The following is a 24,915-nucleotide window of genomic DNA, read 5'->3' as shown; positions in this document are numbered from 1 at the left end:
CGCACATGCTTCTCTACGCCGTCATGTGCGCACACCGCTGTAAAGATTGTTGACAACCGTCAAGCAGACGACGCGTTTAGAGTCTCTGCACACTCTCTGGGCCACCGGAGCGGAGATCGGCGGCCCGAGTGTGTCATGTGCGAGTACACGCGGAAGAGAGAGCGGGGAGGAGCAAGCAAAGGTGGAGAGAGGGACGATGGCCAACAGGAAGGACCTCCCCCGCACACTATGAAGCAGAGAACATCCACGGCAGAGACACAGACGTGGGCGGAGGGCTGCCGGAGTGCTTCAACGAGCCTCGACAAGATGTGCCTGCGCCCCCACCCCACCCCCTCCCTCCCTCACCACCAGCGCTACGAGTCGCCCGACTATGTGCTCGTACACTACCCTGAAATGAACGCCCTCCCCAAGGACAAGGCGGTCGCTTAGTGCCACCGATTTCGAAGCTCACGCACCGCTTACGGGATCTCAGAACAGAACGTGCAGACAGCCGCGTCGAGGGGGGACCCTCCCGCATGTGCAAGCCCGAATCGTATCGCGGCGGGGCAGAGAGCGAAACGGGGCGGCAGTGGAAATGCCGTGCCTCGCCTGTCTCTTGACAAGGGGAAGACACGTACGCACACACTATCAGCCCGGCAAACGATGAGATGCCTTGACAGACTCACAGCCCTGGCAGCCGTCAGAGAAGCATGTAGGTCGAAGGGTGGCGCTCGAGCTCCACGATCCACAGGCCCCACCCTACCGACACAAGTGTCACGGCGCACTGCAGGGGTATGCTAGCGAGGCACCCGCTCGAGCGCCTGTCTGATGATAGAGTCGACATCCTCTGCGCCGACGCCGAGTCAGTCGCCATCTCCGTCAGAGGCAGCAGTACAAGCACCGCATGCAGGACCAACGCTGCAGTACCGGTGAGGGCCGCAGCTGGAAGCCGCTGAGCAAATACGGAGCCGGCCGCAGGCCACGCGGCAGCGGCCACCGTCGACGGCATGCCCTGGGGCTGCGCAACGGTGGGTGATCTCGCCGCCTCACTGGCGAACGGAACCGCAGAGGGTGTTGTGTCAGCCACCGCACCAGCGCCACCGCTTTCAGAGCCGACCGCATTCCACGGGACTGGCTGGTGTACCGCCGCCTCCTCGCGCGACATCGGCGTCGCACCTGTATATGCGCGCCCAGGTCCCACTGCGTGCGTCGCAGCTTCCCGTTTGCAGTCTCTCAAGGCGGGCGCAAAGTCGTCATGCGGCCGCAGGAGCTCACCGGCGTCCTGCCTTACAGTCTCCGCCCTCTCCCTCAGTGCCCTCGTCCTAACTGCGTCGCCAGCTTCCTCGGCCTCTGTCGCCGTCGCCATGCGGATAATTGCAGCGTCATCAGCACTATTAGCGCGCCCCATCTGCCCCAGCAAGTCCTCCGCTCCATCCTGGCGATCAAGGACAGCGTACGCCTGCCCCATCATCACCGTCCACGCCACCTGCCCGCAGGTGAAGAAGGACTGCTGAAAGCACGACTGCACAATCAGAGGAAGCTGTGCGCAGCTGCCGCTGGAAGAGAACGGGGCGAATTCCTTCGCAGCGCCAGCCGAGGTGGCTGGCGTGCGCCTACTGGCACCCAAACCCCTTCCAACGTCCCACGCCTCTGCGAGAAGGGCGCCACCGCTTACGAGAAGCGACGACGCGGCGAAACCGGCGCCGACGGCGATGCTCACGGGCACTAAGGGAAACCAGCTATGCACCAGCAGCAAGCCATGGCGCAGCCCCAGTCGCTGCAGTCGCAAGCACACGTGGAGCGCGCCAACTCGCGCGGCGTTCTGCAGTACGAAGTGAATCACCACCACCCACGCGGCAGTGGACCCATCAGCAGCATTGGCCCTGCGCAGCACCTGAAATATCAACCCCGTCATCACAAGTGGCGCAAAGGCGAGAAGGGCGGCGACGATGCTCATGACGATCAGCATCGGCTGTTGGAGCAGCGCCAGGCCGCACAAGACGGTGTGAGGGGCATACAAGACGCTTGTGCACAACACCAGCGTGCCGTAGCTCATGATTTACCTGGCCTGAGAGCGCTTGAGGAAGCAATGCCTCGCTGCACAGCAAGAGAGAGAGAGAGAGCGGCAAAAATATGACAGAGCTCCTGCGAAGTAGTGCGACCCTGAGTGCCACCATCAAGTTCGTGCCGGTTTGAACAGCGCTGCGCGTGTGCTAACTACATGCCCAGAAGCAACGAGCAAAAAAGAGTGGGGGAGGGGGTGGGGAGTGCAGCCCGCGCCATTGTGAACGCTGCTCAAACGCAAGAAAAGCAGATAAAAGACAGTGCAGGCGTCCACGCGTACGCGTCCCGTCACCATCGTCCGTGCCGGTAAGTATGGGGTAGGCGGGAGATCGGCGGCTTGGTGCAGCACGAAATGGGGTGCGCCCGCCACGGACACGCACCAGTCCTCGCAAGAATACCCTTCACAAGTGCGCCTGCCCAGACGACGGACGCCGACCTGCGGTACCCGTTACATTCCACACCGACCGCCACAGCCTCCATCGACACAGAGTGCGCGCAGCCGGCGCCACCGCTGCAAAAGACGCGCATGTTGATGGCGTCACTTTCGCTTCTGAGCGTTCGTTGTTGTGTGCGCGTGAAACGAAGCGACAGAGGGAGAGGGAGAGAGGGAGAGACAACACGCGGCTCAGATCTGCATCCAGCCAGGAGACTCAGCTGCATCTTGGAGATGATTAGGGCGGAAGGGAATAGGACATGCCACCAAGCTGCACGTCTCCTGAATCCGTCTGTCGCTCCTCCGCGTGCACTCCTTTCTTCCTGTCCTCCTCTCCCTCTATCACATCCTTCCGTGTTGGTTAGTTAAAAGATTACATGACGCAATCCTCGGGGAGCACCACACAGAGAAGCACGCGCGCAGGCCCTTAAGTGACCGTAAGCTCGACAACTACACCCAAACCCACGCGTGTATTTGTACGAGTCAGCAGCAACTCAGCGGCAGGGACAGCACCGTGCGTAAATGCAATGGGCATCCCATCACGATACGAGGCAACGCGCTTAAGAGACGTCGACGATGAAACGAGGTGAAGGCGGGCCCGCAGCCTGAGCTTGACAGCACCACAGCACGCAGCGAACCATCGAAACCACTCGCCGACCTGTTTCGGGGGCCTGCAGCGTGACACAACGCACCCAGACGTGCTTCAGCACCGAGTATTAGCCGACCTCCACTCGAAATGCCGCTGAGCATGGGCGTCCACGCCGAATATCAACGAAGACGAGCAAAGAAGGGACCCAATCTCTCCCGCAAGGCAGAAAAACACGGCGCGACGAGACAACGCCGCAGGAAGAGGCGATCGAGCAAAAAGAAAGAAAAAAAAACATGCGCGTGTGTGAAGGGGAAGGAGGGCCTCCGAAGGCCACAGGTGCGCACACGCGCACCGAGGAGAGCGGCGGCACCTCAACGCTGCACTACGGGTGTGTATGCGAAGGCGCACACTCTCGTTATGCTACGACTTTACGTGCATAGGCGCGCGCCACACGTGCAAAGGACTACACGGGTGCTTACAGCGCTACACGGCGCGCAAGGTACGAGAGCGAAGGCACCGATGGCGCGGAGTAGCGCCTCTTCCACCCGCGTGGCCAACGTTAAGAAAGATGGCACGGCACGAGTATGCACACGCGCGCTCATGCGCTCCGCACTGCCCCGCCGGCACACGTCAGGGAAGCAGCTGAAGAGAAAAAAGGGGTCCGGCACAGGCGAAAAGAGCGCCGTAGGGCAAACGCTCAGCGAGGCCCTGACGCAGCCACGGCGGCTGCACGCCATCTTTGGAAAATCGAAACGCTAACAGAGCTCCATGACGGAGGGAGCCGCCCCTCCCGGCGTGTGGCATCTCACAGGGTCCCCGTACCCCACTCTGCGTCGGAAAAACCAAGCAGCTCCTCCCCCCTCCCCTACCCCTCTATCCCCTGCCGATCCCGAGCCACTGCTGGCGATGACACAGTCGAGCACGCACGACGCAGGCAGGTCACAGCGACCCGCATCCGCGCACACGTCCGTGCCGTCCGTATGATAGACAAAATGCCGCCGTGCCTCAAACGCATCGCACTCAGCCCCCACCCTGCCCACTGGTGGTGCGGGGCGCCGGCGCCACCCTGCGTGGGGACGCACCACGTGGCGGCCAGCATAGTGGGCGCGCCTGTAGGGTGGCCTGCGCAGCGGGTGGGGTGGGCAGAGCTCGGTGCAGGGGCTCTGCTCCCGTGACTGGGCCCGGCGGCATTGGTGTGTCGTGTGTCTACCCGGCCGCCTCGCGCCTCGAGGTGTGCGATGGCGGGGAGGGGGATGCTTCGGCGTCTGACGAGGCCGGTAAGGGCAGCGTGGGGGTGGTCAGGGTGGGGAGTCGAGTGGGCTGTTGTGACACGTGTGCTCTGGGGTGGGGTGCGGGCAGAGAGAGGCGAAGGTATCGCAACGACTGCAACCAACTACACCTCTCACCTTTACGGTCCCCTCTGACAAGGTCCACTCTGCTGCCTTTCACTACAATGTTTCCTGCGTGACGCGCACGTGGTGGGCGCGGAGACCACTTGTGTGACCAAGGGTCAGTCAGAGGAGGACAGAGTGAACGCCAGATCGTCGCATCGGTGGTGCTCAACATCTGATGGAGATCTGAGTTCGCTGGAAAGAGCAAAAAGAAATAACGCAGAGCAGCCCCCCCCCCCCACACACGCACAGGAAGGTGCGAGGTGAGACGGAGGAGGTGCGTGGATGCGACGACAGAGACCGCTACACCAACATTACCCTACCCCCCCGGTACCCACCACACCTTCATCATCGAAGATTAGCGCAGGTCGCTGCAGCTAGCTGCCACCCACCATTTTGATCACCCCGGAATCGCTACCCTGGCGCTTCTAAACGTTCCCTGCTTCAAGGCTCAAGAAGGGGTGGCGCAGCGCCTCTGCCGACGTCATGCGCTTCGACGGGTCGTAGCGCAGCAGTGACCGCAGGAAGTCGACGCCGCTTTTCCCGATGTGCTGATAGAGAAAGTCAGACACACTCAACGGATGCATCGCGGCGGCAGTATCGCACTGCGGCGCCGAAGCCGCCGCGACGTGCGAGCTCGCCACCCCATTCGCTGATGCTTGCGGCACAGATACGCTCTGCCCAGGAGATGGCTGCGCGTTAAGAGTGGTCTGCTCATCAGCCGCTCCGGCGTAACCGTTCGCCTTGATGAACCCCGCACTGTTCTGCAGAAGACATCCAACAGTGCCGATAGGTTGCGCGATGCAGCGGAAGAGGGCGGCATCGCGCACCTGCGGCAGATGGGTCAGCACCTCGTCGGGGTAATAGAGGGGGTGAGCAATGCATCTCCACTCATCAATGGACGGGGTACCGAGGTGCCGGAACATGCGATTCAGTCGGTGCATCACACAGTAGTCGTCCTGAAGGATGACATCGCCAGAGAAGGAACGAAGGGTGCCAACACCGAGGAAGAATTCGCCGGTGAGCATCTCATACAGGATGGCACCAACAGCCCACATATCCACCGACGTGCCATACCGCTGCAGCAGCATCATCTCGGGAGCGCAGTACACCGGCGTCGTAGGGCCCGGCGTCAGCTCTTCCCGTTGCTCCTCCGCGCTGCGCAGTCGCAGCGTCCCGATATGCCGTGCTGAGCCAAAGTCGCAGAGTTTGACATCCGGCACGAGCGGCGGTGACGCAGACCCGGTGCGATTGTCCCCTTCGTCTTCGTCCACGGCGCCTGATTGCTCCTCTTGGGCATGGGAGGCGGCTGATGCCCCTCCGCTGCTGTCGCGATGCTGCTGAGGAGCGTCGTCCTCCACCCGAGTTCGCGCGCGTGGGCAGCGCCGACACGTGGTGCAGTGCAGCCGGTGAATGGCGGACACGAGTTCGTCACCAGTGAGCTCGTGATGGAGCGCCACCGAGTTTCGACAGAAGAATTGGCACGGCTCTAAGGTCCCCGGCCTGTGCTTCGCGCGAGTTACGCCCTCCTCCTCCTCTTGCCGTGGGTGGGGACTGTGGGGGGCGTGCACCCAACAAGCGGCACCCTCACTCGTGGACCCAGAAGAGCCCATAGGCGGGCAAACACACCGAAGCGGGTGCGACAGCCCGAGCGGCTCCACGAGGATATTCTCCGGCTTCACATCTCGGTGCACAATTCCGCGGGTGTGCAGGCAGTGCAGCGCCTCGACGAGACCGCGCAGCATGCGCCGCACATAAGCCAAGGGTATGTGGCTCGGGGGGGCCGACGCCGGTCGAAGCGCCCCGGCCGCAGTCGTTGCACACCAGGGCGGTGCAGACGCTTTAGCTTGGTCACAGTAGAAGGCGTTGAGAAAGGTGCGCAAGTCAAGGGGCACGTATTCCAGCACCAGCGCTGCTCGCACGTGATCGCGCGGTACCACGTGGAGCAGCTTGACAATGTGTGGCGAGCACTGCTGTGCATGGCGCTGAACGCTCACCTCACGTAGCACGTGTGGGTGATTGATTGCGTCCTTCAGCTTCTTGGTAGCAATTATTCTGTCCGCCAGCGTCGTCGCTTCACCATCGATGACCCTGTAAAGAGAGCCGTAATTGCCGCTGCCGATCTGCTCAATGACGGTGAAGCGCGAGCCGAGATGTTCGCCCATGGCGTGGCTTTTGTGTTCCGCTACACGCGGGCTCTCGCAACCAATACCACGCCGGCGCACACGCGCAGCGGCTTGTGGAAAGGGGGGAGGGAGAGAAGAAAAGAAGAGCCCCCTAACACGAGAACCAAAAGCTGAGAGGCAGTTGAAGGCCTCCCGCGTACACAAAACGGACGCGTGTGAGAGACAGCCGTTCGTGGCCTTCGCTAAAATGGAAAAGGGGAGCCGCAGCGGAGAGCGTCTACACAAACACCAATGCGTTTTTTTCTTTTTTTTGTTCCCCTCTCCGTCGGCCAGCTCTTGTCTATGTGAGTCGCGTGGAAAAGATGCACAACCCGCCCAGAGCAAAGAGAGGGATAGACCGCGGAGGGGCAGCGATAAGGTCCCTCCCACCCGACTCGCGTCGAGAGAGCCCGACACAGGCGCAAAGGTGAGGAACGGAGCGAATTTAAAAGGGCGAGAGGAGGAGAGAGAACCAAGAAAAAGACTCTGCCTGTGGAGGGGGAGGGGGCGACGGGTAAACGGGGCGCCGCTTTGCCCCCGCGGCACCGGGTGCACCACACTAGAGACTGCACCGCTGATGCAAAGTGGCGAAACGATAGCTCGTGATAGGAAGTCGACGGAGAGAAGAGACGCAGCGCACCAACACAGCAAACGCACGCACCACGTCCTTTAGCGAGCGCACCAGCTGAGCTGCCACAACCACAACGGCAGCTGCGCCCTCGGCAGATAAACACAGCGATAGAAAGTAACGGAGAGCAGATTACACGACGAGGCAACGCTTGTGAGGGGGAGTAGACGCGATGGCACCTCCGTCACAGTGAGGACGGGTGGATTCACACAGCCCCACACCCCTCGCCCTGCCGAAAAGGGCGTGCCGTGTGAAAGCACACAGGCCAAAGACTAAAAACAAAACAGCCAACCGAAATCGGCCCGACTTGGAGTTTCAAAGCGCTTTTATTTTTGTTTTGTTGTTGAAAGGAGTTGGAGAGAGACGGACAGTGACAGCGGTGTGCGCGGAAAGTCTCAGCTGCGAGCACCTTTGGGAGATCCGCAGTGATGCGGGCAATCAGGAGAGAGGGGGGCGCCAGAGACACAGGCGGGCCCCACTGTCTCTTCCTCAGGGGCGAGGATGAGAGGTAGGGTGAGGTGCAACGAGGCACTGACTTTCGGACACTCCACGGATCTGCTCTGCATACCAGTGCCCTGGCGCAAGTCGTCGACAAATGTGGCAGGCAGCCGGTGAGACGAGCGCGTACGTTCACCGGTGCAACCGCTATCGGGGCGTGTATCTGCGTATGCGTGTGCGTGCTTGTATATGCGTGACGATTCGAGCCTTCCGTGCGTCACCGTGTGTGAGGGGGAAGGGGGCCCTGATAGAGAGGCATGACAGAGAGAGAGAGCGGAATGCCGGCGACAGAAGCAAAGAAAGGGCGGAGTGCAGTCCACAGCACGCGCGCGTTTTAGAGGGGGGCTGGGCCGGCACAGGCTTCAGAGAGGTCGGAAAGGCGTGCGCACGCCAACGCGACGGGCACGCCACCTTTTTGATTTGCCTAGAGAGCAACAGCGACAGCAGAAGCCGATACTCCAGAAAAGGCATCCAAACACAAGGAGCAGACACGACAGTGAAAGAAGAGCACACGAGTGACGCTTCAGAATGATACAGGCGCCCGAACACACAAAATTCTCGACGCCTCAGCAAGGTAGGATGCCAAAAGTGCGACCCCCGAAGAACCGCGCTCCGGTTATTTGCGTCCGCGAACTCTGGTGAAGGCGCCTTGCCGACGGTACCCATGAAGGGCTGTCGTGCGTGTACGTTGGCATACGCACACGCATGTGCGCCTCCTCCTTTCTCCCCCCACGCGCCCTGTCCTCTCTCGGCGGGGAACGAGGCGAGACACCCTCCAACACGTCGTTTTTGGAGCCTCTGCTGCCCTTCGAAACGGTCGCAGAAGCACCGCGAGAGGAGAGCTCGGCGGGATGGAGGGAGGCCGACGAGGGGACGCACAAAAAAGGGCGTCATGGCGCCATGGTTAGGCGACAGAGGCGCACGCCTACGCGGCAGATAGGCTGCAGCCCAAACAAAATGACGCACAAGGCGAACGCCAACTCATACCCAAAGAAGTGACTTTGCAGTCGTTGCGATACCTTCGCCTCTCTCTGCCCGCACCCCACCCCAGAGCACACGTGTCACAACAGCCCACTCGACTCCCCACCCTGACCACCCCCACGCTGCCCTTACCGGCCTCGTCAGACGCCGAAGCATCCCCCTCCTCGCCATCGCACACCTCGAGGCGCGAGGCGGCCGGGTAGACACACGACACACCAATGCCGCCGGGCCCAGTCACGGGAGCAGAGCCCCTGCACCGAGCTCTGCCCACCCCACCCGCTGCGCAGGCCACCCTACAGGCGCGCCCACTATGCTGGCCGCCACGTGGTGCGTCCCCACGCAGGGTGGCGCCGGCGCCCCGCACCACCAGTGGGCAGGGTGGGGGCTGAGTGCGATGCGTTTGAGGCACGGCGGCATTTTGTCTATCATACGGACGGCACGGACGTGTGCGCGGATGCGGGTCGCTGTGACCTGCCTGCGTCGTGCGTGCTCGACTGTGTCATCGCCAGCAGTGGCTCGGGATCGGCAGGGGATAGAGGGGTAGGGGAGGGGGGAGGAGCTGCTTGGTTTTTCCGACGCAGAGTGGGGTACGGGGACCCTGTGAGATGCCACACGCCGGGAGGGGCGGCTCCCTCCGTCATGGAGCTCTGTTAGCGTTTCGATTTTCCAAAGATGGCGTGCAGCCGCCGTGGCTGCGTCAGGGCCTCGCTGAGCGTTTGCCCTACGGCGCTCTTTTCGCCTGTGCCGGACCCCTTTTTTCTCTTCAGCTGCTTCCCTGACGTGTGCCGGCGGGGCAGTGCGGAGCGCATGAGCGCGCGTGTGCATACTCGTGCCGTGCCATCTTTCTTAACGTTGGCCACGCGGGTGGAAGAGGCGCTACTCCGCGCCAATCAAACCATGCACCCCGGTGCTGTTCACATAATAGATAACACGCTGCCAGCAGCATGCCAAGGAGGAAGTTAGACCGCCGACTGGCCAGCAACTGGTGCACCTCTTCACGTGCGGCACATCCCAGGGCGTTCAAGCAGTCCTCTCCCGTTTCCCCACCGCTTTCGATTCAAGAGAGGCAATCCAGTGCGGGTTCGCGTCTGTTGATGTTGCATGCAGCACGCACGTTGAGGACGCACGAATACAGAAAAGAGCGAATCTAAGAACATGTACAGAGGCCCACTTATGCGTGTAAAACAACTCGTGCGTGTGGAAGGCGAAGATGCGTCTCCGCCCGCAGAGACGGCCAGCGAGGGAGGGAGGGAGGGAGAGGGGGAGTGAGAAGCGCGCCGAACAAATAGTGATAACAACAGACGTTGAAGGAAGCAAAGGTCTCTCGAGCGCCGCACCGCCGGCAGCACGGCTTCAACTTCACCGAACGCCTGTAAAAGCGCTCTGCAGAACTGACAGCGCTGTAGCGCGCCTTTGACTCACGCACAAAAAAAAGAGATGTGGTCTCTATGAGGCGCTGAAGCGGGAGAAAGGCAACATAAAGGCAAAGGAGGAGACAGGAGGAGGGGGGCGCACGGCGGAGGTGCACATGCGCACACGACCGCGCGTCGGAAATAGTCTGCCTCACTGCTCGGCGCAAGCAGAGGGAGAAACGGCCGACCGATACACAAGGAAGCGGAGGTGAACCGACAAGAATTGTGGCTGCTCATCACTCGGTAGGCGTGTCGAGCGCTTAGCCGTCGCCACTGCTGGTTGAGTCGTCGAAGTTGGTGTACTGGCGCCTCTGCGCGGGTGCGCGCTGCGGCACGCTCTGCCGAGTCCCTCGCAGACCCAGCGCCTCTGCTCTCTCCGCCGACGAGGAGGACGACGACGTTGTCCCTCTTCCGTGGCGAGGGACAGGGCCAGGCAGCTGCACCGTTTGCTGGTGCGCTCCCACTCCGCGGCCCTCGGCGGAGGTGCCCACAAACACTCGGCGCGGGGTGGCGCGCAGATCGTCATCCGCGTCTTCGCTTTGGCGCATCGCCGTTGCGACAAGCCCTGCGGCGGGAGTGACAGAGCAAGTCCCTCGCGAGCTCCGAATGCCGGTCGACTCCTGCACGTCCTTAGTCTGTATGAAAGCATTGTCTGCTTCATTCTGACTTGCCCCCCGCTCTGCGTGCCGCGCTGCTGAGGGCCTGGCGGGCTGTGGCTCCGACGCCTCGCCCTCTTCCTCTTTCTTCTCCCGCCGCTTCTCATCGTCGCCCTCGTCGCTGTTCTTTTCGCCGTCCTCGTCCCAGTCATTCCAACTGGGATTGCAAGGCGAACGGACACCCTCGCTGGTGGAGGCCAAGCGGTTTCTGCGTGCAGACTGCTGGTGTGCCGCACCACCGCTCATTTTTTCTGCTGTCGGCGATCCCGCATCTTCCTCTGTGTCAGAAGGGTGGTGCGACATCAACTGCACGCGATCGTCGCTGTCGTCCATCACCTCGGCCCCAGAGAGCGCGCTCTCCGGCCCCCCCTCGCGGTGGACCGAGCGCTGCTGCAAATTCAGTGGAGGCACATTTTCCAGTGCCACTTGGCGCGCTACTGGTTTCTCCTGGTTGGACCACTCAGACAGCCCCTGACCCCGCGCGACGGACATCGTCGCCGTCCCTTGTTGTCCCGGCGGTGGAAGCTGGCGACTGACCCGCCAGCTGCTTTGTTTTGGCGACCCCTCGCTCGTCAGCGTGATGGCGGTGGTCAACTCAGTGGAGGCTTCGTCGTTGAACTGCTCAGAGGGCGCCCCACGCCGCACGAACACCTTATGCCCGCGCATCCTCCCCCCGTCATCGTCGCTTGAGTCGTCGTCAGAAACGGAGGGAGACGACGTGATGTTGGTGAACTCTCGAATGGCGGTGCACAGGCTGGCATTGCCAACCACCGAGCCCTGCGTCAAGGCGTGCGCCGGCGCGGACAGCTGCTCCACCGTTTCCGTCGCTGCCGCGGCAAACGGCAGTATCGACGCAGAGCTATCAGTCCCGGCAGAGGCGCGTCGTGGCTCCGCTAGTGCTCCGGACCTCTCCGCAAAGGCCTCCGCAGCTTCGTCGCCGGCCGCCGATGCGATGCTGCGATCTGCCGGCTCGACGACAGAGCGCAAGCGCTCCTCTTGCTCACCCGAGGGCCGCACAGAAGACACACCGCTGAGATGCAGCACTGGCTGCTCTCCACTACCCTCTTTACTCCCGCTGCTCGTGCTGCCGGACGGCGCGCGCTGGCGGTCCTGCAGATTCTGCAAAGACGCTCCGGAAGTGTTGGCCAGAGGAGGTGCTGTAGCTGTGGCTGCTAGGTGAGGCTGCGCCTGAGTCAATGCTCCGGCTACCGACGCGTGGGACGATGTGCGGACACCGGAGCCAGGAGGTTGCTGCACCGACGGGGACGACGAGATTACCTCCGCCACAGGAACCATATCTGTGCTTGCCGTACGTGCCTGTGACATTCCCAGTTCACTAAGCGAGCGATCCTTGACTGACCCGGCTATCGTCACTCCTTGTAGCACCCGTATGGCTTCCCGGAGAAGCCCCACATCTTGCTGCGTGCGCTGCTGCGCCGCCGTGAGAGACAGAAGGCCCTGCTGCACCGTTTCCAAGTGCTGGCGGGCGGCTGCGTGCGCGTCCACATGAAGGGCCAGCTCCTGCGTCTGCCCGCTCAAGGACTGAAGACTCGCGTCAAGAGCCTGAACGTGGCGCTGCAGCTTCGAGGTCGCTTGCTGCATCGCGGCCAGCTGGCGCGGCACATCAGATGCGCGCTGCTGCGACTGCTCTGCGGACTCCTCCATCACCGCCACTCGCTCCGTCACCCGCGCTATGCCCTCATTCATGGCGGCGAGGAGTCGTTTCTGGACATCACCGACGTGGTGCCGCACGGCATCCTTCAAGCTGCCCTGCACGCGAGTGTCCATTTGGTGCAGGCGCTCTTCACACTCTGTGAGCTTTCTCCTGAGGCTCTGTGATTCAGCCTCCGCCCGCATCATACGCTCCGCCGAACTCCGCTCGAGATCCTTCACTGGCGCCAGCCGCTCATCCACCTGAAATCCTAACGACCGAACGTCGTTCGCCACCTGTTGCAGCTGCCGCTGTAGCTCAATTGCCTGTGTACGCTGGCCATCGATGAAGCCTCGCAGGGAAGTCGCTTCGGCCGAGGTGGAAGCAAGGCTGCGATCAACGTCGTCGAGGCGCCGCTCCAGGCGGTGCACTTCCGCACGCGCATCACTGCTGACTTGCTGAGCTCGGGATGCCATGGTGTGCGCCAGCTCCGTGCGCTCAGCCAGCTCCCGCTGCACCGTCATCTGGTCCTTTGCGTGCTGCTCCTGCTGCTGCCGCCACAGCCCAAGGCGGTTTTCCTGCCCAGCGACCCGCTGCTCCAGCTGCGCAAGAAGCTGCGTGTGGCGCTGCAGGGCCGCTTCGCTGGTGTCAAAGCGCGTGCGTGTCTTCTGAGCCTCTGACTCGGACGCGTCGAGACCCTCCTGAGCTCTCTGCGCGGCTTCGACACCTCGCTGTGCCGACCTCTCGCAGCTGTCGATACGATCGGCGAACGACGCCACCTGCTGTACTGCGCGGTCTGCTAGCTGTTCCACTCGCGTGCACAGCGCCCCTGCAGCCTCTATGCGGCTCTCTAGCCGACCCGCCTGCCGCTTGCAGGCTTCCACCTCTGCCTTTAGCCCCTCTGCTGTAGTGATGGCGTGCAGCTGCGCTTCGACGGCAACGATGCGGTTGTCGCGATCAGCAAGTGCATGCTCTACCTTGAGTGTGCGCTCTGCGGCGCCGGCTACCTGCACGAGCGCTCGCTCTGTTGCCTCCTTCGCCGCCGTGATTGTAGCTTCGATGTGACGCGCGGTGTCGTACGCGGAGTCTGCCTTGCGTTCCGCGCGGTCGATAGTCGAGGTCGTAATGGCTTGCTTTGACTCGAGCGCGTGAAGTCTCTCCGCAGTAGTTGTCGTGAGCATGCGGCACTCTGCCTGGCACGTGCGCACACAGTCCGCCACTCGTTCCTCTACTGCCTGCGTGGCTGCTTTGTTTTGTCGAAGCTCCGCGCGAAGCTGCTCGATCGGCTCCGTGGCCGTCTTCACAAGCGCGGATGCCGACGTTTCCCACACCTCCTGAACCACTCTCCGTATGTCATCCCTCACTCTCAGGCTCTCGTCACGCATCAATTCCTTTGCTTGCTGCAAGGCACGCTGATCGTCGCGCCGCATCTCCACCAGCCGCAGCAGCTCCGTGTCTAGACGGTGGCAAAGATTGGCCCGCTCCTGCTCAAGCTGACGGTCGCAGTCAGCGCGAGCGGCGCTGCTTTGCGATAGGGCAACATCTACTCGCTCCTCCAGCTGCCGAGCGGTTTCCCGCACCTCTTCGCGCAGCTGAAATTGGTCCGTATCGCGAATTTTGCTGGCACGGATGGCTTCCTCTAGTTGCCGACGCATCACCAGACGGCTCTCGTTGCTCTCCTTCAACTGCGCCGCCATTTTCTCTTCTACGGCTGCCACATCCGATTGAAGGGCCGCCTCGCGCTGGTGCACTTCGACCAATACGTCTTCCTTCCACTGCCGCCCCATCGCGATCAGCGTTTCGTGCCGGCGATCTCGCTCAGCCGTCAGTTCAGCCCGCAGCTCGATCAGCTCACGCATGGCGCGGCTCAGTTGCTGCTGCAGCTCTTCCACGCTCGAGACAAGCGACGCCGCACCACTGTTTGGATCTCGGTACCACTGGCCAGCGGTGTAGCCACCACCTCGCATGTCAGCGGTCTTGTAGTCGTGGGTGGTGGCACCTTCCGGTATGCCGCTACCATAGCAGCGCCGGTGCATGAGAGCATCCTCGGCTGCCTGAAGCACCTCCAGCGCAGATACAGAGAAGGAAGACATGGCTCTGCTGCTTGTCCTCTAACGGTGCGCGCGTTTAGGTATGTATAATAGGGGCTCGCAAATAATCACAAGTCTATTTGTGGCGGCACGACGTGCACTTCTTTGCGTTCTCTGAAGCCAGCGAAAACGACGACACTCTGTGTAGGTATGAATGTGTGCGAGTACGCTGTCTGTGCCGGTTTATCTGTCTGTATAATTTGTGGTGCAGTAAGCACTGCGGCTTGCGCTCACGTGTGCACTCGTAGCGATGCGCGCCTGTCTGACGAACGCACGAAAAAAAAGCAGCCCTACCGCTCACACACACGAGGTGGCCCGTGATGAAGTTGGCACAAGTACAAGAAGGGTCTGACAACACACGCGTGGCAGGAAGAGACTCAACAGAAGACTGGCGCAAACGGCAGGGGGCATCCGCCCTCTCTCACTGTATACACCACAAGGGGGATGGGATGGAGGAAACGCAGCGGCCGCTTTCCTCCACTGACGGCGCGAGGCTTGAGAGAGAGAAGCGCGGCTGCCCGAGTGTTTCCTCGAAGACGTGTGTCTTTTTTTGTTCGCTTCTGTCATCTGCACGTGGAGATGCGGAGAAGCAGTCGAAAGTAAAGAGGCGGCGGGGGGAGGGGGAGCCGCTGAGCAGCATCAACGCAGAAGCAGTTAAGAGCGCCACTGGCGATCTGGAAAGAGAGAGGAGCGATGCACACATAGTTGTCTGCTGCCCCCTGTGCCCTCAGAGTAAAGCAGCCAGGAATACAACGTCGCCGAGAGATACAGTCACTGCGGCGCGCGCTGCACCAAAGCACGCATACTGACTGCACGAGGTCCAGAAGAAGCGCTCACGGAGGCGCGCACACACACACACACACCAGAGAGAGAGGGGCGCCCACTGATACACTGTCGTGTCCAATGCACTCACTTCTTCGGGCCGCTGTTCGCTTCAGTCTTTGGCGTTGCGCATCGAGACGAGTGGGGTGAGGAAATGCTTTATTTTGCCGATATACAAAAGTCGGCCAGCAATGGACGCATCGCCCGTCGTCGAGGGGCGCGCGGGAGGGGGGCAGCGGGCGACGATGCTGAAGTTGGCCTCAGAGAAAGCGGTGAGAGGCCTACGCCTCACATGACGTGAAGGTCATCAAGCAGAGACGTGAAACAGCAAGGAGCCGACGGAAAAATGTGTCTTGGCTCGATGACCCGCCCTCTTCGTCTCACATGGTCGGACGTTTGACTGTCTTCCGCAGAAGTGTGTGGGTCAGAGATGCGTGACGAGCAGCCCGGCGCCTGCCCTGCATTCCAGTTGGCTACAGGGACTCGCTCGGCGAACGAGCTGATGTCATCACTTCTTCTACAGCAGCATTCTCGGCGGCCCCAAGATACTTCTGGCGCAGCTCCTGCGCCACAACGTATAGGCTGCGGCACACATCGTCCACTCGTTTCTTCTTCTTCTGAACACGCCTTTCACGTTCCTCAATGTCGGCCTCTCGCTGCAGCAGCTCCTGCGTGCGCAGGCGCAAGCTACTCTGCACCTCCTTGATCGTACTTGTTGTGTTCTCCAGCACCTTTGCGTTTCGGAGGCGTGAACCCCGCTGCCGCTCCGCCTCCACCGCAAGGGACGATGTTATGCTGTCAATCGCCAGCGTCCACTCACGCTCCATGACCGCATAAAGCGTCCGCAAGTAGAGGCTCTCTGTAATCGCCCGCTGCTGCACCCAGCCCTGCTCCAGGCGGATTAGTGTGTCATAGCAGGCGTCGTTTACAGCCGGCGCCACGGCATCTAAGGGCTCCGTCGACGGGGAAGCCGCAGCTCGAGCCGCGAGCAGTTCGTCAAGGGTGCGTTGATGCTGCTGTTGTAATTCAGTGAAAGCGCGCTGCTGACTCTGAATCATGTCGCCCAGCGTGCTTAGCTCCGCACCCCCTTCATTTGCCTCTGCCACCATACCCACCACAGACTCGCGCATGCCGCTCCACTTCTCGAGCGCCGCCTCCGCTTCCTGCCGAGTGCCCTCCAACTCCATGGGCGGCGATTGCGTGGCGTCACGTCGCCCCACGTCTCTGGGTTTCGAGGCGGCGCAGCTGGCATTCACCAGCTGCTGCATGCTCTCATTCAGAAGCGCAAGAGCCCCAGCCTGTTCTGCAAGCATCCGCTCCTGCCCTTCTTTAACTTCCTCGAGGAGAGCGGATGCTGAGCGCTGCAGAGCTGCCGCAGCGGCGTGGGCGCACTTTCGCCTTTCCTCGAGTGCTGCGTTGCCTTTGTCGCGCGCACTTCGCTTCAGGTCTGACAGCTCCGCCTTGACGTCACGTAGTTGCTGCTGCAGCTGTCTCGCTGTTGCCATGCGTTCCTCAAGGCGCACCGCCAGTTCGTCGCATTTTTTCTGCAGCGCCGCCTTCTCCCCACGCCACGCGTTGTCTTGGCGCTGCCGGCGCACCTCCTCTTCCCTCCGAATCCCCCTCAGATGCCGCATCTCGGACAGCCACTCCTCTTTTTCCCGTTGGTGCAGCCCACGGATTTCGTATACAGCGGCGTCGCGGTCCTGCTTCGCCCTACGCACTGCTTCTTCGAGCTCCTTTCGGCTTCTCTGTCGAACCTTCTCGACCTCCAGCTCTAGCTGTTTCCGCTCTACGAGCCGCGCAGTCGATTCTGCAGTAGCCACAGCAGCAGCCTTCGCCCGCTCCCACTCTTGCTCCTTGCTACGCATGTCACGCTTGAGGGCCTCCATGCTCTCTTGTAACCTCTGCTGCAGCGCCGCGTCTGCCGCGGCCGCGTCGCCACTTGCACGCCGCTCTTCATCGCAGAGGGGATTGGTCGAGTCAAGTTCCGTCTGAGTCGCATGACACTGTCTCTCGGCCGCTGCAGCACACGCCGCACCCTCCTCGACGGCTTCCTCGAGTGGTTTCTTCTCTTTTGGGCACGGTGATGAGAGGGCGGCGGTCTTCGCCTCCATTTGCCCCTCCACCGCCACTCGTGAAGCACTTTCCTTCAGCTCTGCCAGCTGCACACGCTGGCTTTCCAGTTCCCGTTGCAGTGCGTCACGCTCTTCCCTCACCTCGGCCAGCTCTGCGGTCACGCGCAGCTGATGCTCTTCCATCGCCTGCTCGTATCTCCGCCGGCGCTCCAGAGCGCCGTCTTGCTGCTGCGCGACCCATCCCATATACTTTCTCTGCACATCCGTGATGGCATCTACGCACAAGTCCTCCAGACGTTGCCGCTCCTCTTCGAAGAGCGATGTAAACTGAGCTGTTAGCTGTGACGTCATGAGCTTCTCCTGCTCCTGCAATGCTGCGCGCTGATCTGCAATCTTCGCCGCGTCGGCAGAAACCTTCTTGAGGGCGTCCTTCAGTGTTGCCTCGCGCACGTCAAGCTGACGCTTCTTTTTGTTCAGCGCCTCCTCCATAGTAGCAGCCGATTCGGCCGACGTGCTGGCGTTGAGGTGCATCGCAGTGTCAGCTTTCGAAGGGGACGCGACGGGAGAGTGCGCTGGCGTCGATGCGCAGACGGTCGCAGCAGCTGCAGCTGTAGCCAACTTGGCCGCTGCCACCTCAGCTTCGATCTCCATCCTTGCGATGGTCGCCTTTAGGCTTTCCTTCTCGTGCATGAGAAGTTTGTTCTCCTCCCGCTGCTCGCGCAACTCGTGGCGCAGCTTCTCTGCCTGGGTGGCCTGCTCATTCAGCATCTCCTCGAGTAGATGGCAGCGATGCACCGCCATCTCCGCCTCCTCGAGCGTGCGCTTGATGGCCTTCGCGCATGAAGTGCACACGGGCACCGGCGGAGAGCCTGGCTGGCCTGGCAGTACAAGGCGCTCTGTGAGACATCCGGGGCAGCACACATGCCCACATCCGTGGCAGTTGTCCGCAGCTTGAAACAGTCCAAATGGCTTGCCGCACTGCGTGCAGTGACGTATGGACGAGGGCGCGGGCCACTGATTTTCCGGGACCGCCTGAAAAGAAGAAGTCCCCCTCGACATTTCTCAGGGCTACGCGATTTCCACAGGCAGCGTGTTTGGTGGAAGAGGTTGACGGGTGGAAGCAATCAAAGCAGTAGTGATACAGTACCGCACCTCGGTCCGAGGGAGACGGCGAAAGCAGATTGGCGAGAGACCGGACAAAATGGAGGCGAAACACCATCACACGTACACAGTGAGGCGCTGCGTAAGGGGGAGGAGAAGAGCACATAAACGACGCGCGTGTAACACGACGGTCCAGCATACTGATTCACTTTATAGAATCTGAAAACTCGCGCGCACGCCATCGAAGCGGCTAGGAGAGGCCGCTGTAGAGAAGGGGGGCAAACCAGAGAGAGAGAGCCGATGTCGACATGTGGAAACGGCCAGAAACGTTGGAATGGGATGGAAGATCGATAGGGGGAGGACTTCGCCGAAAGCGGGTGAGAGAAAGAGGGCTGCACGCGGCACCGCTCTGCTGCAGGGAGGAGATGAGGGGCACAAACGTAGACAGAGCGCGTCCTATGCCTCCGCCATCATCGTGTCTGAGAGAGAATGCGCCACTCCGCTGCAAGGGAAAGCAACTGCAGTGAAAGCACACCGCCGATTAGTCGGCTCGCACACTTCTTGAGCGCCTGCCGGCTCTGGCCCAACATGTGTGTTGTATCGTTCGAGTACCCGGCGGTAGGGGACAACCGGTGAAGAAAACTGCCGTAATGGCAATCAGAAAAGAAGCCGCGCTCATCGGGCGATCATTGTGCACGTTTGTCTCTTCGTCTGTCTCCCGGCATGCGCGGGCACCTCCTGCGCTGCCCGTGAGGCGCCAACATAGCCTATGAAAGCCCGAAGGAGAAGAGAGGGTCGGCACGAGAGACAACAGAAACGCAAGGACTCGCACCGGACCACGAAAGGGAAGGACGATGACAAGCGCTCTCGAATGTGTATGTGTACCAATGTGCCTCGCACCGCCGCCTTCTCACCCTTACCTCACAGACATCGCCTATACAGAGACAGAAGAATTGACCAAAGCACAGGGAAAACAAAACACCCACGCAGCGGGGCAAGGAGAGAGTGAGCTGACAAGAGGAGGAGCTGTGTCGTTGAGGACAGAACAGAGAAGCGCAGACGTCACCAAAATGCAGAGAGGCGCGAATAAAAACAAAAAGCAGCGGCACAAAGAGGTGATGCGAAACCACAACACAGAAGTCTAGTCCCGATAGGGGGAGGGGGAGGAGGAGGAGATGAGAGTATGCCAATAAGAGGAGCGCGAGGGAGCGGAAGCGCTCCCGTGCGCATTTCACATGCTCTGCTGCCGCTGTGTCACACACACACACATATATATATATATATATATAATATGCATATGGAAAACATAAGGGCAGCGGAGTAAGGCGTAAACACAGAGATCGAGGGCGCCCGTGCCATCAGAGAAGAAGCTGGCATGTCAAGACGTCACCACCTTTGAGGCGAACAGTGAGCAGCAAGGGCACCGCTTATCGAGAAGCGAGCTCCTTCACGGCAGCGGCAACTTCACAGACACACGCACACACCAAGATAGGAATGAAGAGACCAGCACAGAGTCACCACGCCAGCAAGTGCGCCGTCGGAAGGCAGTGAGGCACATCAGCGGAGGAGAAAGAGCTTAAAATGATGCCCCGTTTCAGGCAGCACAGACTGTGGAATGGCTCGGCTCCCCTCCTGAAGAGGCGCACGCACCAGTTACGATGTAAAAGCCTCAAATGTGTACTGTACAGGTATCCTGCACTTAGGCGCAGGGCATCGGCCACGGATCGACTTGGCGCAGTCCTTGCAGAGTACTTGGTGCTTGCATGGGTAGCAGATTTCTGTGCATATACGGTTGTGGCAGAGCATGCACTTGGAGCGCTCGTTGATGGATATCCGCACCCCTGTGATCAGATCCAGTATCTCCCTCTCCACCTCCTGCAAGTCCTCCAACGATAGCGTCTTCAGCTGATCGATTCGGCGTAGCTTCACGTGTGTTGCCAGGATTTCCATCGTGATACGATTTCGCTTTTCCTCCAGCGCCCTCTCTCGCAGCGTCGCGGTCTGTGCATCCTCCCCGTTGCGGTGACGCCGCGGCTCCGGGGCGAGGGCCTGCTGCTTGTGCTCCTCCAGCATCCCTAGGCGAAACTGCAGCTGCGGGAGGCTCGGAAAGGCCAGTTCCCTCGTCTCGTTTGTCATGTCCACCCAGTTCTGGTACTCTGCCTGTCTAAATGGGGAGTTGGAGATGGAGTTCAGCTGCACAACGTTGCCGTTCTGTGTTGAACGGAAGCACGGCGGTAATTCGATCACAATATGCCATTCTGTGGTCACAGCGTCAGCTGAGAAGCCGGAGTACACCGGCCCGCGCTGGGCCCCCTTTACAAACGCGATATAGTAGTTATCGGGGCTCTCGCGCCGGTTCTCCTCAGTGCTGCGCATCTCCAGAAGTACACGGACGTAGCAGCCGTGAACAACATCGCTGAAGTTGCGCCACTCTAAAAAGTTTACCAGGGTGGACCGAAAGAGCTGCAACCGCTGGAGCATAACCAGTGGCGGGGCGCTCGCCGCGCCTTTGGCGCTCTCTCTGCTCATCAGTGCTCTCTCTCTCTGGTGAAGGCACCGCTGCACTTAGTCTCACTTGCAATGCAGACACTAATCATGCACCACAGGGACTAAAGCACACATGTGTAAGCGTCTCAACCATGTTGCGTGTGTACAACGCATTTGGAGATGTAAGGAGGGTGGAGAAGAAGGAAGAAGTGAGAAGGGGATAGAGCTACACTGGGCCCCCACGGCGCTTGTAAAGCCTTGCACGCAGCCCCACAACCTACGCCGAGCAGTGGGTGCGAGCCGTGAGTGAACGCCCCCTTCCAGCTAGGGGGGCGAAGGGGTCATGACGTCGCTCTAGACCTCTCAGCCAGCACAGCCTCAAGGGCAGGCACAGCCATGGATACACCCCAGAGGAAGCAGCACAACACGCGTATCAGCAACAGCGATGGCACTACCCCATCTTCGTTGTTTCGGGAGCTCAGAAAACGGATGGCATTCGTCTATGGATCCACGCGTGAGTGTCCTGTGAGAGAGAAGCACCAACGTCAGAGATTGGGAAGGGGCGAGTCCGCCGTGTCCGCGGAGTGAGGGCTATTCGGGCCGCAGGCGTCGGTGTGTAGGCACAAAACGCTTTTGCGACTGAAGGGAGCAAAACGCAAAGGAGGCACGCCTGCAGGTGGTCACGCCTCTCAGCGCCTGCGCACACACACACACACACTCAGATTGAACGAAATGTGTATGAGCGGTATCGTATGCAAAAAAAAAACATCTCAATAGCACGCCACGAGAACCTCAGGCAGAGATGAGCCAAACGGGTAGGCGGATCGCGGCCTCTTCGCGGCACTGCTTCATCCCGCACGTCTCCCGCGTTATCCTCTCCCTCCGCTCTCTCTGCGTGCCCCCTAGCCCACCCTGCAACAATCTTTTGCTGCCGCAGCATGTGCCACTTTGTGTTGCGCCGAGGACCACCACACCGCGGACTGTGCTCGCCAGTCCATTCGCCACCGATGTCGTGCGTCGCTGTGCTTGAGGATCCATCAGGCATTGTCTCCGTGCTTTCCTGGAATGGGGCAAGGCTGAATGCGCACACGTTCAGAGGTACGGCTTCGGCTGTGATGGGGGAAGTTCAACTTCGCTGAGAGTGAATGACCCCGTCCCTCCAAGCCTCTACAGTGCTGAGCTACTGTCGTCCCAGAAGTCGGCAGGCACCAGTGCAGTTAGGTGACTCCCTAGCGTACGCCAAGAGCTGGGTGCCTCGGTACAGAGTACAGGAGCCACTTTCATACACCGCGCCGCATCCCTGCTGCGCCACCCGTCTCCAAGCAGCAGGCATCACCCCGCCAGAAGCTTGGTGGCAGGCCGCCAGCGGCAGAGCCGGTGAAACACTGTCGGCGCAGCCCACAACTTGGCCAAAGCTGTTGTGTGCCTGCTTAGCGCTGAAAAGAGTAGTCTGGTGCCACCGACGCTCCTCCGGGTGCGGCAGTCGGACGTCGCCGATGGAAACGAAAAAGATGCACAGCACCACATGAGCACGCCCCGTGTCGTGGTGCACGCAGCGACTGTGCACATGCTCTACTTCAGCGTACACTGTCTTTGTCACAGCCGCATCAGATGTGGCACAGACCCTCTGATCCGCCAGCTTTCCTGAAAGCCCTGCCCCTCCCCCGCATGAAAACCTCATGTATGGTGCCGCCGTGCTGCGCCAAGTAAGACGGCGCAATCCTCTTGGGAGTGGACGAGCGCCAGAAAACTGAGGGCTGCTCGTCACGGTTGTCGCCTTCGATTCTCGTCGCTGCGGGCCACAGCACTTGGTATCACTTCTCTGGCACCTGTGGTGCGTTGAGCGGTGGCGACACGCCCTAAACGGCACTCTCAAGATGGCGCTGCGTGCTGAAGGCAGCTGTGAGCGGAACAGCTGGAGCCATCTGCTCTTGAATATCCATGGACGCCCTCTTCCTCCCCCGCAGTGACGCGGCACGGCACTGCGCAGACGCTCCCGCCTCGGCGAGCGCCTCCTCCAGGAATCACCGATCAGTGTGGCTTGGTAAACTACTTCGCGTCGAGCGCTGCGCAAACACCGACACACCTAGCATGTACACTATCCCTTTGGCAAGCCCCGCCAAGGAAAAGCCAAGTCGGCTCACGGAGCCCGCCAAGGTGCCTTCTACTCCCCACTTGATGCGGATGGGCCGTACAGATCCGTGATGCAGCGCATGACACTGCGTTCACACAAGCGCCCCCGGGTCACTGCCCTCCTGGAAAAAAGGCGAATGGCTCTGCTGCAAGTACTGTTTGAGTCGTAGCGCTCCCCTTCGGAACACTGGCGTCATTGTTCCGCAAAGATGGCAAGGCCGCTGAAAAAGTAGATGAGTCTTAGTTGTCCTACGGTACCACTGCGTACATTTTCACTGTTGGCCAGTGGATAGACCCTTACTCTGCCCTCCAACAACGATGCGGTTCACCTTTCAGGCGCGTAAAATCTGCTGCAGCTCGCCTACGGTAGTAGACACGGGCAGTCTCCTCCGTGTGCATGCACAAGATGCACCGAAAACGAGCTCGAATACTGCATTCGTGCGTTTTTGTCACCGGCATCTCTACCTCGGTCAGTTCCATCGCAGCAGCTGCGCTCCCCCTTCGCAGACACACCCGACAGGTTTGCCGAGCGGTGCTGCAGGCACACCGCGACCATTCAGACACAAAAACGATTAGTAATGCACACCAACTGAGCACTACTGGCATTGCTCTCCACGCTGAGGACCGTTGTGCCCTACCGAGATGCACCGATGTGAGGGAAGGGGTCCAGGGAGCCTACCACAAAAAGGAATGATCGGTTCCCTTCTTTCCACTGCCGCACGACGCCTCCACTATCGGCAGATCGGCAAAGCCATTACGGCCTTCCACTCAGCCCCTTTTGATGGTCTAGCAGGTGCACACATGTAGTTCAGAGACGCTACCTGTTATTAATGGGAAGGCCTTCTGCCCCCCTCGGTGACGGCTTGTGGAGAAGGACGCTGCATCACGGCTCCGCCCTGCGCACGTCAGCTCACCACAACGCAACGCTAGGGAAGCACACGCCCATAGATCCGCTGCACCCTCTTCTACATCTCCACGCGACTTTGCATCAGGTGTGTCTTGAAGAGCGATCGACCTTCCTGGAAGAGGATGATAAAGAGAAACAAACTGGCGCGCGGTGCTGAGCTCCGCGGGCTCGTCCCTTCTGCGAGAGCCAAACCAGTGGCACAAAGCCATCTGCACGTCCATCATGGCAATTTCACCATTAAGACCGCACTCGCCAGCGTAGACATCCTGCAGTGCGTACAGCTTCCGAGCGGCGTAGTCTTCGGGCCGTATCGGCCTCGGGGAGTGGGCGAGGAAAAAAGCGAGCGTGGAACGGCCGCACGCGCCGATTGGAATGCGCTCCCCCTTCCCCCGTTCGTTTCCGAAAAGGCCTCCTACGGGCACCTGAATCAGTGCCGCACGTACCCACTGCAAGGGAGCAAGGCGCATGGGCGGCGACGGAATGCCAATCCTGATATTCACATGCACCCGTTAGCAGGCGCGATCGCACGACCGGTCTCGTCACCCGCCGCGTCTACGTTTTCATTGGTCACACCGATATATCTGCGGAGATCACAGAGACTGCGAGAGCTACATCGGCAGGACTCGCCCGTACTTACCGATCATCCTCTTGGACCTTGGCAGCTCTGAAAGGCCTCATGGGTGCGCAGATACGATCTTCGAAGCGCAGCACACAGCTCAGCGGCGTGGAGCAGCTTTTGCTTCAGCTCCCTCAACTAGTAGACGGTATATGTGCACGCAACACCAAAGAGATTCGATAGCGGTGCCACACGCTCCGCTTCAGAAGAAGCCGACACCTTGTCCTCGAGAACGGC

The 24,915-nt window shown here is 60.6% G+C and overlaps 5 protein-coding genes across 5 annotated transcripts; all 5 read right to left on the bottom strand.

The window, feature by feature from the left end:
• Positions 1-679: 679 nt before the first annotated feature.
• LSCM1_07824 (uncharacterized protein) lies at positions 680-2,035 on the bottom strand (the record flags this gene model as incomplete). Its single annotated transcript, XM_067325180.1, has 1 exon — positions 680-2,035. One exon carries the CDS (start codon positions 2,033-2,035, stop codon positions 680-682), a length of 1,356 nt encoding a protein of 451 aa, XP_067180393.1.
• Positions 2,036-4,884: 2,849 nt separating this feature from the next.
• LSCM1_07823 (uncharacterized protein) lies at positions 4,885-6,621 on the bottom strand (the record flags this gene model as incomplete). Its single annotated transcript, XM_067325179.1, has 1 exon — positions 4,885-6,621. One exon carries the CDS (start codon positions 6,619-6,621, stop codon positions 4,885-4,887), a length of 1,737 nt encoding a protein of 578 aa, XP_067180392.1.
• Positions 6,622-10,400: 3,779 nt separating this feature from the next.
• Positions 10,401-14,540, bottom strand: LSCM1_07822 (uncharacterized protein; the record flags this gene model as incomplete). Its single annotated transcript, XM_067325178.1, has 1 exon — positions 10,401-14,540. The coding sequence occupies one exon, from the start codon at positions 14,538-14,540 to the stop codon at positions 10,401-10,403; it is 4,140 nt and encodes a 1,379-aa protein (XP_067180391.1).
• A 1,292-nt stretch (positions 14,541-15,832) lies between these two features.
• Positions 15,833-18,493, bottom strand: LSCM1_07821 (uncharacterized protein; the record flags this gene model as incomplete). The annotated part of the gene is made up of 1 exon (XM_067325177.1): positions 15,833-18,493. One exon carries the CDS (start codon positions 18,491-18,493, stop codon positions 15,833-15,835), a length of 2,661 nt encoding a protein of 886 aa, XP_067180390.1.
• A 1,695-nt stretch (positions 18,494-20,188) lies between these two features.
• LSCM1_07820 (uncharacterized protein) lies at positions 20,189-21,064 on the bottom strand (the record flags this gene model as incomplete). The annotated part of the gene is made up of 1 exon (XM_067325176.1): positions 20,189-21,064. One exon carries the CDS (start codon positions 21,062-21,064, stop codon positions 20,189-20,191), a length of 876 nt encoding a protein of 291 aa, XP_067180389.1.
• Between the last annotated feature and the right edge of the window lie 3,851 nt (positions 21,065-24,915).

Source organism: Leishmania martiniquensis, chromosome 12, assembly GCF_017916325.1.
Source record: "Leishmania martiniquensis isolate LSCM1 chromosome 12, whole genome shotgun sequence".
NCBI lineage: Eukaryota > Euglenozoa > Kinetoplastea > Trypanosomatida > Trypanosomatidae > Leishmania > Leishmania martiniquensis.
The sequence above is the reverse complement of the archived record's forward strand: the minus strand, read 5'-3'. Positions and strand labels throughout refer to the sequence as shown.